Source organism: Metopolophium dirhodum, chromosome 2 (genome assembly GCF_019925205.1).
Source record: "Metopolophium dirhodum isolate CAU chromosome 2, ASM1992520v1, whole genome shotgun sequence".
NCBI lineage: Eukaryota > Metazoa > Arthropoda > Insecta > Hemiptera > Aphididae > Metopolophium > Metopolophium dirhodum.
Window position 1 is genome coordinate 32,980,051 of NC_083561.1, and position 13,069 is coordinate 32,993,119.

The following is a 13,069-nucleotide window of genomic DNA, read 5'->3' on the forward strand; positions in this document are numbered from 1 at the left end:
TGATGAAAACTGCAGGTTCTTCACAATGTCGGTTATTCTAAAAAAAAATATTATAATAATTTAAAACTGTTTTTTTTTTTTTATCAGGAAAAACTAACTTGGCCATCCGGTAAATTTGATGGTGTCCACCTCAACCTATCTGGGTGCAATGTGAACTTGTTTTAATTCAATTTTCTTCTTTATGTGAGAATCTACAACATTCCAGTCTACATATATTGTCATTTCTTTATAGATTTCCACAACCATGTGCAGAGATTGGAAAGTGTCTATAATATCTTGTCTCATTAAACCTAAAATAAAGTTGTTATTAATGTTATGATTGTCTCAGAAAATTCTTATTAAAAAGTTTCAAATTAAATGTTTTTAAATTACCAGTTTCACTGCTAACATCATTGATACATTTGTCATGAAAAACAAGCGACTAGCTCAAAAATGATGTGACACCTCGATTCGTATGAGAATTTTGCAAAAAATACAACTTGAGTATTTATTGTTACATTTAAGATAATGTTCTAAAAATAATAGTTGAATAAATCCAGATTTTAAAGATAGAAAAAATCTTCATAAGGTCATCACAAGGGCCCCCAAAAAAATATTGCCCAGGGCCCAAAAATACGTAGTGCCGTCACTGTTTTTAGACAATTATTAACGTTAATTACAGATGTAGTTTTAAATATATTTTTACCTATACTAATCAGCAGCTTGTTGTAATCGCCAATTTGTTAAATTTAGTTTATAATATATAACATATAATTTGTATAATCACGGATTTCATAATACGTAGGTTATTGAAAAAAATTGGACCAATACATAGATAAGAAGATTAAGTGGCGTACTACTTGTTTAAAACTGATATAATGATGTTTACATTTTGATTACATTTTTTAATTCTTACAATACTTGATTAAAAACTTTAAGTCATTTAAACTGTATAAACGTAAACAAAAATTTTGGTAAATTGAATACTGTTTATTTGGGAATAGACTTTTGTAAAGGAAACTAAATATTGATATCACTAAATTTAAAACAAAATCCGCGTTAATTGATTACTTATATACTTACTTTAAATCTAAACAATGTTGGTTTTTAAATAACATTCACTTTTGTTACAATGTTATGTTCATATAAAATATATTAGTATTCTATTTTGTTTTTTTAAATTGTTAATCAGTATAAACTATAGTTTTTACAATATTATTATTATTATGTATATGCTCTATGTCGTAAATAAAAATTGATATTATACTGTGTTGGCTATTATCTAAAGAAACATTGTATTTTATGTGTAATACTGTGCTGGGCGCTGGCTATAAATATTATTATTATTATTATTATTATTATTATAGGAAACTGGTGAATATATTGTTTATTTTTGGATGACGATAAACACTTTGTAAAAGTTTAATCGAATAAAATTAGTTTATTAATTGTATTGTAATATATGTAGACAGTGAATTGTTTTAAGAATTGTATCGAATACGTTTTTAAGTTTTTTAACTTTGGTTTTTATATTATAGTGTTTAAATAAAATTGAAGTAAAGTAAAGTAACGTTCTCAATAAATTTGATTTTTTCCACGACTTAAAATATCTGCCGACATAGAACTCAGCGCGCTAAGTTTCACGCGTGAAGTCAACCAATATTAAGATGTAGCTGCAGATGGTCGAAGTTATGCTAAAGGTATGGTTGTAGTTAAATTCTATTTTATTTGAGTTAATATTACTTTACGTAGTAAAAATTAGTTATAGAACGATAAGTGCACTTAGGATTGATTCGATAATCCAGATTTATTAAAAACCTGTTTTTAGTGAAATAATTCACCGGTGGAAGCCCCGGTGAGTCGTTATATTATGTTTAAAATGTGTACAAGATTAAATTTTTTTCAAAACCCAAATCCTAAGACCACCTATGGTTACTGTAATAAATATTAGAACTCATAAGCATTACTAAACAAAAAATATTTTAAATACACTTCAAAACGTTCAATAAAAATAACTATTTTACCAAGCGAAACTGTGCACCTAAATAAATACACAGTACATAAATAATACCGTCTAAAAAAAGTATATATAATTTATACATAGGTACTAGACACTGTTTATTGGGTTGGAAACACAATGAAATTAAAAAAAAAAAGTGTGAAATCGAATACTACTCAAGCATCCATATCCACGGAGTGGGTACACTATAAATAACAATAAAATATGATTTTTAAAGTACCGTTATTATTATTGTTTTAGGTTAAATGTTATTTCTACAAATAACAGATAAACTAAGTATATTATTTATTAAGCACATTTGAAGTGGTTTAACAAATATTAAGATTTACTTAACGACTTTTAATCGTGACCAAAGACGTTTTAATTTTATTTGAAAAAGCATTAAATAGGTTTTAACAATGTTATTGATAATTTCAAATTTACTTGTCTAATCAACATAAATAAAAATCGTTTAATTATTATTTGTCTCACACGTGTGTGTAAAAATAATACGTTGGCTCCATTGTAGATTGTTATAATGGTCATAAACAAAATAAATATTGAGCAAAAATGTTTATGATAAGATAAAAAATTTCAAACCAGAACAGTGCCGTCCATAATTGATCATAGGTATCTACTTTTCGTATTTTTGTGTTTAGAATAATAGATGTTTATTTTCAAAACAAGAAAATATCCTCATTAATTAATTTTAGTATTATAATAAAAATAACATACATTCCTATACTTATATGAAAATAAAATAAAAATTAGATAATCAGTTATTTATTCATTAATTGTTTCTACTTATATGAGAGCGAATAATGCCAAAAGCGAAAGAAAAATTAACATACTTCTAAAAGTCCGATTTCAATTTTTAAAACTAATTTAAATTCAATAACTTCTTTTCGATATTTTGTAAAGTTTTCGTAGTAGGTACAGTTCAAAATTAATTTACTTAATTTCTCAAAATTAACTTGTACTTTAAAGGTTCGAGAGATAAAAAAAATGAAAATCCATTAATAAAATCCACATTAAATATTATATAATAAACATAACATACTTTCTTACTTATATTTCGCCACCACTTATGTAAATTAGAAAACATTTTTCTTGTATTTTTTTTTTTTTTTTAATTTTACAGAATTTTAGGTGGGTTACGTATCTACTATCAAACAAATATTCAAAGATATCAAAGGCGAGCAAAAGTCCGAAGCTGTGTCGTCTTCTGTGTCCTTCAGTCAAACCTAATCGGACATTGAACGATAGTGTGCGGAGATCGCTCTACGTAACAGGTAAGACGAAGCTGAATACTATTACAACCAGACATTAGTTTGGCCACTTTGGCCACCATCGCGGGCCAAACGGAAACTGGGATTCTGACCGCTTCGACCACATCAACCTCCGTAGTTCAGAGTCTATGGTCCGTCCGACAAAGGATCTGACAGGCTTTCCGCCGAGCGGTATCCGACTGCTGTCCACTGTGTGCGAGGCAATCGTGTACACCATTGTAAGCCGGGTACACGACTATATGGCGAACCAGGTCATACGTTACGTGGTGCACCACCAGGTTAACCATGCGGGTGCCAATAGGTACACCGTGTCAAACAGAGGTAACCGGGATACACTTCGCGGTGCACAGGCTTAGTGTATACCTCGGTAGCACGGTTTTGCCGCCACAACGTGCGAGTCGATCAGTACCGTCACCGCTAGGTGATAATTCGGTTACCGACCGGTATCTGATCGCTATCCACTATAAGTGCGAGGCAACCGTGTACACCATTTGTATATACCGGGGTACATGACTAGGGCAAACCAGGTTATGCGTTGCGTGTTGCACTACCACGTTGACATTGTGAACGCCCCAATAGGTACACCGAGTTAAACAGAGGTACACCAGGGTAATACTACCCTATACGGTACACCGTTGTGGTACGTATATACCTTGGTAGCACGATTATACTGCCCTGGTGCGATTCGCTCGGTACCGTCGCCGTCTGGTGATAATTCGGTGTGTATAGTCCGTCTGAAACGTCGTCATATGCGAGCCAATAGACTACTGACACGCGTTGATGCGCTTGTATGTCAAGAATTACAGTTTCCGCCGCGGTGGTCAAAGTCGCCGGCCCGTGGCTGTTATACTAATTATAGTCCGCTTCGTCTTAGGTCCGCTGAAAAGATAAAAGGATTCTCATTTCAAACCAACGACTCAACAACATATGTGGCGAAGTAACAAACGACACCACGTAATTGTAAGTAAGGTTCGAATACCAAACATATTATAATATACAATAATCGTAATAATACCGTAATCGTCGTGAGCCTGTCGGTGGGAACCGGTCTCTTACAGGACCAACTTAATACAAATGAAAACCGGTATATTGTGTATTTTACCAATATACCACACGTCTATCCTTAAATCTATACAAAAACACTTGTATGGAATACAAAAAATATATTTAACTTTTACCAGGTACCGCGTGCACTAGTACTAATTATGAGACAATAAGAAACGGCCGTTTACAGCCGTGGTTTACACTTTTTTTTTTTTTTACGCTTTAAACGACCTAGTCAAAGTGGTGGGCATTTCGGTAGGCTGATTCTCGGATACAACCCCGACGTTTTCACTGGGCGCGTTCTGATCTAACGTATCCCCCGCGCTCCCTACACTGTTTATCGCTTATGTTTGGTCTAAGTGTCTTTTCCAAATACCCTCTTCCGTATCGACCTCAATGACATTTTTGCTTAGTGACTTTGTTACTGTACCTTTTGACCTTTTTTGGTCGTTGTTACGGTAGTCGCGCACCACCACCGTATCCCCTATTTTTAGCTCGTGTTGACGTTTACCGTGGTGTTTGATTTGCGCTGTTTGGCGCCCGTTAACTACGTCGACGCTACTGGGTATCAGTGCGTCGAATTGTGTTCTGATATTCCGTCCTAACAGCAATTTTGCCGGAGCCTGTAGTGTTGTCGAGTGTGGAGTGTTGCGGTACATCATCAAAAATTTTTGTATTTGAGTCATTTTGGTGGTGTTATTTTTTTTTTAAAATGTTTTATGGTCTTGACTCCCGACTCCGCGGCCCCATTAGTTTCTGGGTGGAAGGGTGCACCTACCAGAACGTTTCAAACTCCCTTCCTGTGAAACATTTAGCTCCGTCCGAGGTTATGGACTTTGGGATTCCAAACCTCGATATTAGTTCTTGAAGTTTTGAAATTACTATACTTGCGGTAGTGCCGTTAACCTCAAAAACCTCCAACCACTTTGAGGTTGCGTCTACTACTATCAAAAAAACCTTATTTTTGAATGGGCCCGAAAAATCTATGTGTAACCTAGTCCAAGGCTGTTCTGGCCACTTCCAGGGCGTAAGCAGGGCTTTCGGAGGCGATGACCTAACTTGTAAGCAGTTTTGACAGTTACGCGCAATGTTTTTGATGTCTGAATCGAGCATAGGCCACCAAAAATAAGAACGCGCTATTGCTTTTATATGACTAGCCTGAGTGTGTGGAATGTAATTCTTTTAATATCGCTGTTCTGTACTTATCGGGGATAATTACTTTATAACCCCACATTAGGCAATCTTGTTCCGTGGTTAACTCGTTTCTACGAAGATAGTACGGTTTTAATGATTCTACCGTGTTAGCGTCCACGGGCCACTCAATGGTATTAATCGCTCTAATTACGCGCGATAAGGTTTTATCCACGCGTGACTGTGTTTTTATTTTCGTCCAATTAATGATGAATGGACAATCGTCATAGATAAAGTTTACACAATTTAGGTCGGAAGGCGTATCTACCGCTTTACCTATTCTTCTTATTCGTGATACAAAATCCGCAGCATTTTCTCTGGATTTAACGAAAACAATGTCGAAATCAAAAGCGGACAATACATATGCCCACCTTTGGAGTCGATTAGCTGCGTATATCGGTATGCCTTTTTTTTCCGAACATGTGATATAGCGGTCTGTGGTCTGTTACCAACGTGAATTTACGTGCGTATGCCGAAAATTATGGCTAAACCTTCTCTCTCAATTTGCGAGTATTGACACTCCGTCTTCGATAACACCCATGACGCGTAAGCTATTGGTTTCTCGACCTTGTCTGCTTAAACGTGTGTTAACACCGCCCCGACGGCAAACGCAGATGCATCCACACTTAACTTGACTGGCTTCTCTGGATTATAATGATCTAGTATAGGCGTGGACGACAACATTTTTTTTATATTTTGGAACGCAGTGTTTATCTCCCTTGTCCAAACCCACTGGGCGTTTTCTTTGAGTAGATTGTATAATGCTTTAAGTACTGATGCTGCATTTTTAATGAATTTAGCATAATAAGTTACTTACCCAAGGAAACTTTTTAATTCGGACTTATTTTGGGGAGACGGGGCTGCTTTTATATGTTTATCTAATGTGTGTAATCCCTTTCCGTCAATTTTATGACCCAGATATTCTACCGATGATTGTAGAAAACAACACTTTTCTTTTTTTACTTTTAAACCTGCTACATTTAACGCTCCTAAAAGTTTGTCTAGTCGCGAGTTGTGTTCGCGTACTGTTTTGCCCGAAACAATGATGTCGTCAATGAAAACTTCAATCACTTCTAACCACGAGGTGATGCTCTCTATTGCCTTTTGAAATTCCCATGCCGATGACTTTAACCCGAAAGGAACGCAAACTAACGTCCGGTTCTTCACTAATCACTCGATTTCCTCTTCCACTTTTTTCCTAAGCGCTATAGGGACTGGGCGGTGTTTGCAAAACTTCGGGATCGTGCCTGGTTTCACTCTCAACGATACTGTATATGAGTTAAAAGTACCTAGACCCTCTTTAAATATTTCTTTGTACCTGCTAAGCATTTAATCGATAAGGTCACTCTCGGCCGTAAAATTGCATAAAGATAAACTATTTATACCTAACAAAGCCAAGTCGTTCCTACCGAGTAGAGGGGGCCCGCCGCTCGGTACTATGTACACCCATATCTGTGCGACCTCATTATCATGAGTAACTGATAGCTTGGTCTTACCCACCGGTGTAATCTTGTTACCTACGTAGTCCGATAACGCAATATCATTCTTTTCTATAACATTTGTTCGAAAATAGGAATTATACGTCTTCTCCGATATAATGCTATATAATGAACCCGTGTCTATCTCAAAAGTAATCGGAATACCTTCAAAGTCCAACGTTATTTTAAACGGTTCTACTTTTAATTTATGATTGGAAATTACGCTCATAGAAAAAAAAGAATCGGCTAAATTTACGCAAGATGAGTCGTCTGCGTCCTCTTTCGATAGAAATTTATTTTGAGTCTTACTTTGATCCCTGACTTGGATTTGTTAGGTTTAGAACAACACATTGGGGCTAAGTATCCCTTTACCCCGCACGCATTACATGTGTAATTTTTAAACTTACAAGTGTTTATGGAGTGGTTAGCGCGCCCGCAGACACCGCATTTGACCTTGCCGTTGGAGTGGCTGTCGTTCCCTCCCCTTGTCTGCTTTGTGATGGTTTTCTCTTCTTTTGGTTTAGTGAACTTGATTGACGTATCTCCTGCTGTTCACTGCTTGCTTGCGTTGATTGTTGCTTCCTTGTTGGTTGCAATTTCCACTAATTTAACCGGCGTGACTGCCCGACTTGACGCATCCTCTTCCAACAGACGGTCTTGAACCCGTCCTGATACCATTCCGACTACGAACACGTCACGCATCACGACTTCTAATTCTGTTCCGAAGCCGCATTTTGATGCTATGTCTCTTAAACGAGCACTCCATTGTGCCACGCATTCTTCATCTGTTTTTTGGCTAGGTAAAATATGTGCCTAGCAGCGAAGTATGATTTTTTTGGTTCGAAATGCTCCGTAAGTAACGTCGACAACGTTTTGAATGAACGATTGTTCGGGTCACTTGGGACACACAAACTATATAGAAGCTTGTACACTTCTTCCGAAATAGACGAGAGTAGTATAGCTTTTTTTTTACTTCATCTGTTATGCCGTTTGCATCAAAAATATTTTTTAACCGAGACAGGTAGATTTGTATATCGTTATCCGGTTAAAATATGCCCACGGAGCCTATAACTTGTGAATACATAATTCTACTCTATACCTGAGCCCCCGCACTCTGTGTCGTCGCAGTTGCTGTCGTCGTGGTCGTGTTCGTGGACGTTGTGTTTAGTTGGTCCGGCATGTTCTCCGATGACCAAATAGTACAAAATAATATGATACGTACCCTTAACAAAACTACGACTGTGAAAGTAGTCGAACTTCTTCGTCGCCAATTTGTTCTATCCTGCGATTATGCGCAGGGGAAGTGATGGTGGTATTATATAAAGAAGAACGCACCACGTAATTGTAAGGAAGGTTCAAACACCGAACATAGACTGGTTTATTATAATATACAATAATCGTAATAATACCGTAATCGTCGTGAGCCGGTTGGTGGGGACCGGTATCTTACATGACCAACTTAATACAAATTAAAACCGATATATTGTGTATTTTACCAATATACCACAGTACCTATCTTAGTATCTTATATAATATTATGTTTAGTAAATGTTTGCGAAAAGTCTCGAGTTGTATGTGTCACGATACGTCCTTAGGTTGTAGGCATACGTACTTGACAAAAATATAATCATTTAAATAACATCAATGTGTAGTAAGGAGAAAATACGCGGTAAGGGAAGGTAGGGTTTTTATGTGAAATGAGTATATTAAACACGATATTATAATAAAATGATGAGTAGTGTACAATGAATATGCGGGGTTGATGACCTGCTTCAACGGGCAAAGGGACGCGTCTGATGAGACCGGTTGCCTGTGTCCTTCGGAGCAAAAACGGTTCAATAACCCCCGCTACGACGTTCGTACTCGACAATGTGTTGTAGTAGGTCTATTTGTATTAGTAAGAGGGATTGTGTGTATGTATAGATGTGTATGTATATTTATACGTATTTGGAAATCGTGTAAAATTACGTTATTATATTGCTCGTTCATCCACGTAAGATCTCTCTGCTACTGTGCTATACCTACCTAATTATATTTATATTATCTACATTATTATAATATTTGTCAAATCACTTACCTCGTGCGTAGGTAGTAATGATTGCCTTCTACGATTGGATTGTATTTCTTCGGGGTGGTGTTCGACGATCGATATCACTTTGACTTATATTTGCTAGGTATGTATTGCGTGATCTTACATATAAGTTCATAAGCAAATGTAAAGTATGAGCATATACGAATAATCATAGTAGGTATGTCGCGATGTTGACTGGCGTAGACAATTTGTTTGAGACTTCTCTGGAATGAAACTGGCGACGAGTCGATTCCATTTGGTCCTTATATAATATGATTTTGGTCTGATCCCTACTTCAGATATGCATCGATTAATACGTGATATTAAAGTATTAATATATTTTATTGTTTTGTGCGGTGCGACAAAGGTACCGCTGGTAATTTATTGTGTTGTTTTGACCGAACGTCTTGATCGGAGAATTATCGAAGTGGTCTTGAAGTATATAAGTATGTGTAAGAATGCGTTCATGATTTTAAAATATACGGTGTTTTACTGGCACCGCTGATAATTGATTGTGTTGTCTCCACTAAATATCTAATCGGAGAGGTGTTGAATATTATTTATGTGTTGCATGTGTCGAATGTGTGTAATATGGGTGCTTATAATGTATATATATAGGTACCTAGTGCAATTGGATCACCCCACATTCCATAATATGGACAACCAATAACGTCTAGTTTTTAATTTTAAGTCTAAATATTGTATATTACAAATGTATATTATTTTTTTTTAACAACGCATATAAATAATAATCAGGGCTAGAGTTTGTATGCAATAAAAAATGGTAAAATATGCATTTTATTTACCAAAATATGCAAAAATATGTATTTAAATTTTTATAAGATAAACACAAAAATATAGTTAATAAATTAATTGGGTATATATGCAAGCGAAATATATTAGTAAAAATCATCGAAATATGTTATGTCATCGTAACCAAATTTATATATAAATGATGGTGTACTTATTTCACTTTTAATCTAAGTAACAGATAATAGCTATGCTGTTGGGGGAGTTATTCAATGGCAGATACTGAAAAATATTCCAAATCAAATTATATTGAAAACCACTGAACAAAAAATAAAGCAGCTTATTGCTGATTAGCTTTTATATACAGATTATAATAATATTATACGCATACAGGGCCGGTGGAAAGTTGGGGGGGGGGGGCAATAAGAAATTTACACTTTGGGTAAACTTTTGGGTGCACATTTTAGGGGCGGAAATATTTTCTCAATTAAAATTTTTGTAAAGAAAACATCAATCTGAAAAATTATACACCGAATAAATAACTGATATTAATACCTATGTATTAAAGTTTAAAATTGTAATATTATTCATGTTATCGTATGTGAGTGCTACAAAAATTGTTAAGTCATTTTTAAGGACATTATTGCGGTTAAAATGTATTTTTTTGGGCATTTTTTATATATTATTTAGGGCATTTAAATCCGGGCCCTTATTATAATGTATACGGATCAGAAGTTAGTGCAAATGGGAATTGAATATTGTACCTTTCTACTAAAATACCTTTAAAATTAGTATTCGAAAAAAATATTGAGTGGTTAATTTTGTTGGTGGATATTATGTAGGTATATTTTGAAATTAAATAGACCGGCTACAACACTCATACAATATGTTCTCTTCGTTGTCTAGGAAATACTTACTGTAATGTTTATACTTTGTTTATAATATTATGTTCGTTGATTGTGAAAATTTTCGTTAGTATATTTTTGATTTCTTAGCAATCATTTTTTTCGTACCAAATTGTATTTATTTTCGTGCCACTTAAATAATTCAATAATTAGTGTATATATTTTTTCCTAATACGTCGTTTTAAAACAGCCTTAGTTAAAAAAATTTAGTTTGAAAATAAGTAATAACTAGAACAATGATCAGCAGTATTAAATGTGGAGCGACGATTACAACGAATATCACGAATGTGCTTTTAAATGATTTTTTAAGAAGACCTTCAAGGTAGGTAATCTTTCATATTATTAATCGAAAAACTAAAAATCAATATGTTAGATTTCCATCGGAGCGATTGGTTTTGCAATAAGAACTATTTTTTTAAATATATTTTTAGTTTTTATAATAAAAAAAATTAAAAACGGATTAATTGTAGACTTAAATTTCGCACTAAAAATGTATATTGGATTTTTCAAGACAAAATAACATTTTTAACATAACTCTTGAGCTATTTATAAATATTTAAAAAAATTTACTTATTTTAGTTTTTTCTATTTATATACAATAACATTTTATTTGTGGAAAAGTTTGAAAATTCAATACCTACAAGGTTCTTATAATTTGTTTATACAACATATAAAAACATTGAAAATACGTATAATAATTTTTTTAGGTGCTAAAGTATAAAGTATAAGCATCTTAAGTTAATTTTTTTCGAAATTAGGTATTCAAAAAAAAAAACCATTTTTCATACGTAGGGACTACTAATACGTTGGAACTTGAAGCTTTTTGTCAATATAAGTATAATATTATTATTAATAATAAGTATATTATTATTATAATTATTATTATTTGTTTATTTATTTATAATTGTGTATAAACCCAATGACATATATTTTATATATTTAGATTAGTTTTAAGACAATTATTCAAACCATTCTACTGTACGTCGGAATTGACTTAGAGTTAGTTGAGTAGATATTTCAGCTATTTAAATTGTAAGAAATAATTTCATGATTATGATTATTTGGTATTTGTGATTTTTCTAACATTAGTAAATCTCTTCAAACCCAATTTAAAAAAAGCAACGCCAAAAACAAATATAAACTGATTGTAGTCCCGTGAGCTAGAGCATGCCATCGGGCGCGTCTCCCGGTTGCGGATTGGAGAACGTCCTGTAGATATACAGGGTAGCTGCGAAATAAGCCTTACCTTCGGGACGGACGAATAAGCGGTCGCGGACAAGCTCACCACCGGGGAAATGATCGACCCCCGGTGTCCCGGTAGATCACACCGGAAGACAGACATTCGACGCTGGCATCGTCGGTAGAGACCAAGTCTACCTGAAGACAACAATGAAGTACACAAATCAAACAGAGTTACCTCTCCCCAAGAGTCGTTATCGATCGGCTAGGTCTCAGGAGCAGAGGTGGTCATGCCAGGCCTCTGCTCCTGGTCAAGAAATTGTCTAGTTTCGCGACAGAAGACGACACGCCCATAGTGGGCAGTACTGGGCACTCAAAAATATACATCAGAGGTAAAAATAAGTAATAAAGTATGCAAGTATAAACATTTTACTTAATACTTGAGAGGGAATAACTAATGATAGTATACAATGATTTTCCTTAAACACGTGCAGCGCACACGGGCCCCGAGGCTTATTGTAAGGGCCCACCACCTAGAGTTATATCATAATATTATATTTGACTTCATACAAGTTTATATTTTTACTTTTTTCATATGAGCTTTTCATCTTTTTTTGCAATTAATGAATAAAAAAAAAAAAATTAGGTAAATATCTACCTACTTTTATTCATGTTTTATTTAACTTTTTCTTAATCTTAATATTTATATTTTCTACTTATTATTATCTTAGTTTTTACATTTTCAACTTTTTTGCAATTTTTTAGTTCTAGCTGCTAGCATATAGTATTAGTTATTAGCAGATTACATTTTAAAATGTATAAGTAATTATTTTTCTATCTACTATTATATTCTATTTTATAATCTTAATGTTAATATTTTTTGTATGCTTATAACTATATATTTTTTTATCTTTTTCGTACATACTTATAATTATCTTAGTTTTTTATATTTTCGTCTTAATTAAAATAATAAATCTAATTTTGAAAAATTCCAAAAACTTGGAAACACGCCATTGTCATACCTATCCAAAAACCTGGAAAAATAAATTAATCATAGAAGTATATAGACCGGTATCTTTACTAATTACAATGTGCGAAATATTCAAAAGAATCATAGATACTCGGTTGAGAATGTTTCTCGAAAGAATAAATTATTTTCCTCCTCGACAAAGCAGTTTTCGCAA

The 13,069-nt window shown here is 34.1% G+C and overlaps 1 protein-coding gene across 1 annotated transcript; it reads right to left on the reverse strand.

Annotated features, from left to right (window-relative positions):
- Positions 1-4,655: 4,655 nt before the first annotated feature.
- Positions 4,656-4,997, reverse strand: LOC132938905 (uncharacterized). Its single transcript, XM_061005893.1, has one exon. The coding sequence runs from the start codon at positions 4,995-4,997 to the stop codon at positions 4,656-4,658; it is 342 nt and encodes a 113-aa protein (XP_060861876.1).
- Positions 4,998-13,069: the final 8,072 nt, after the last annotated feature.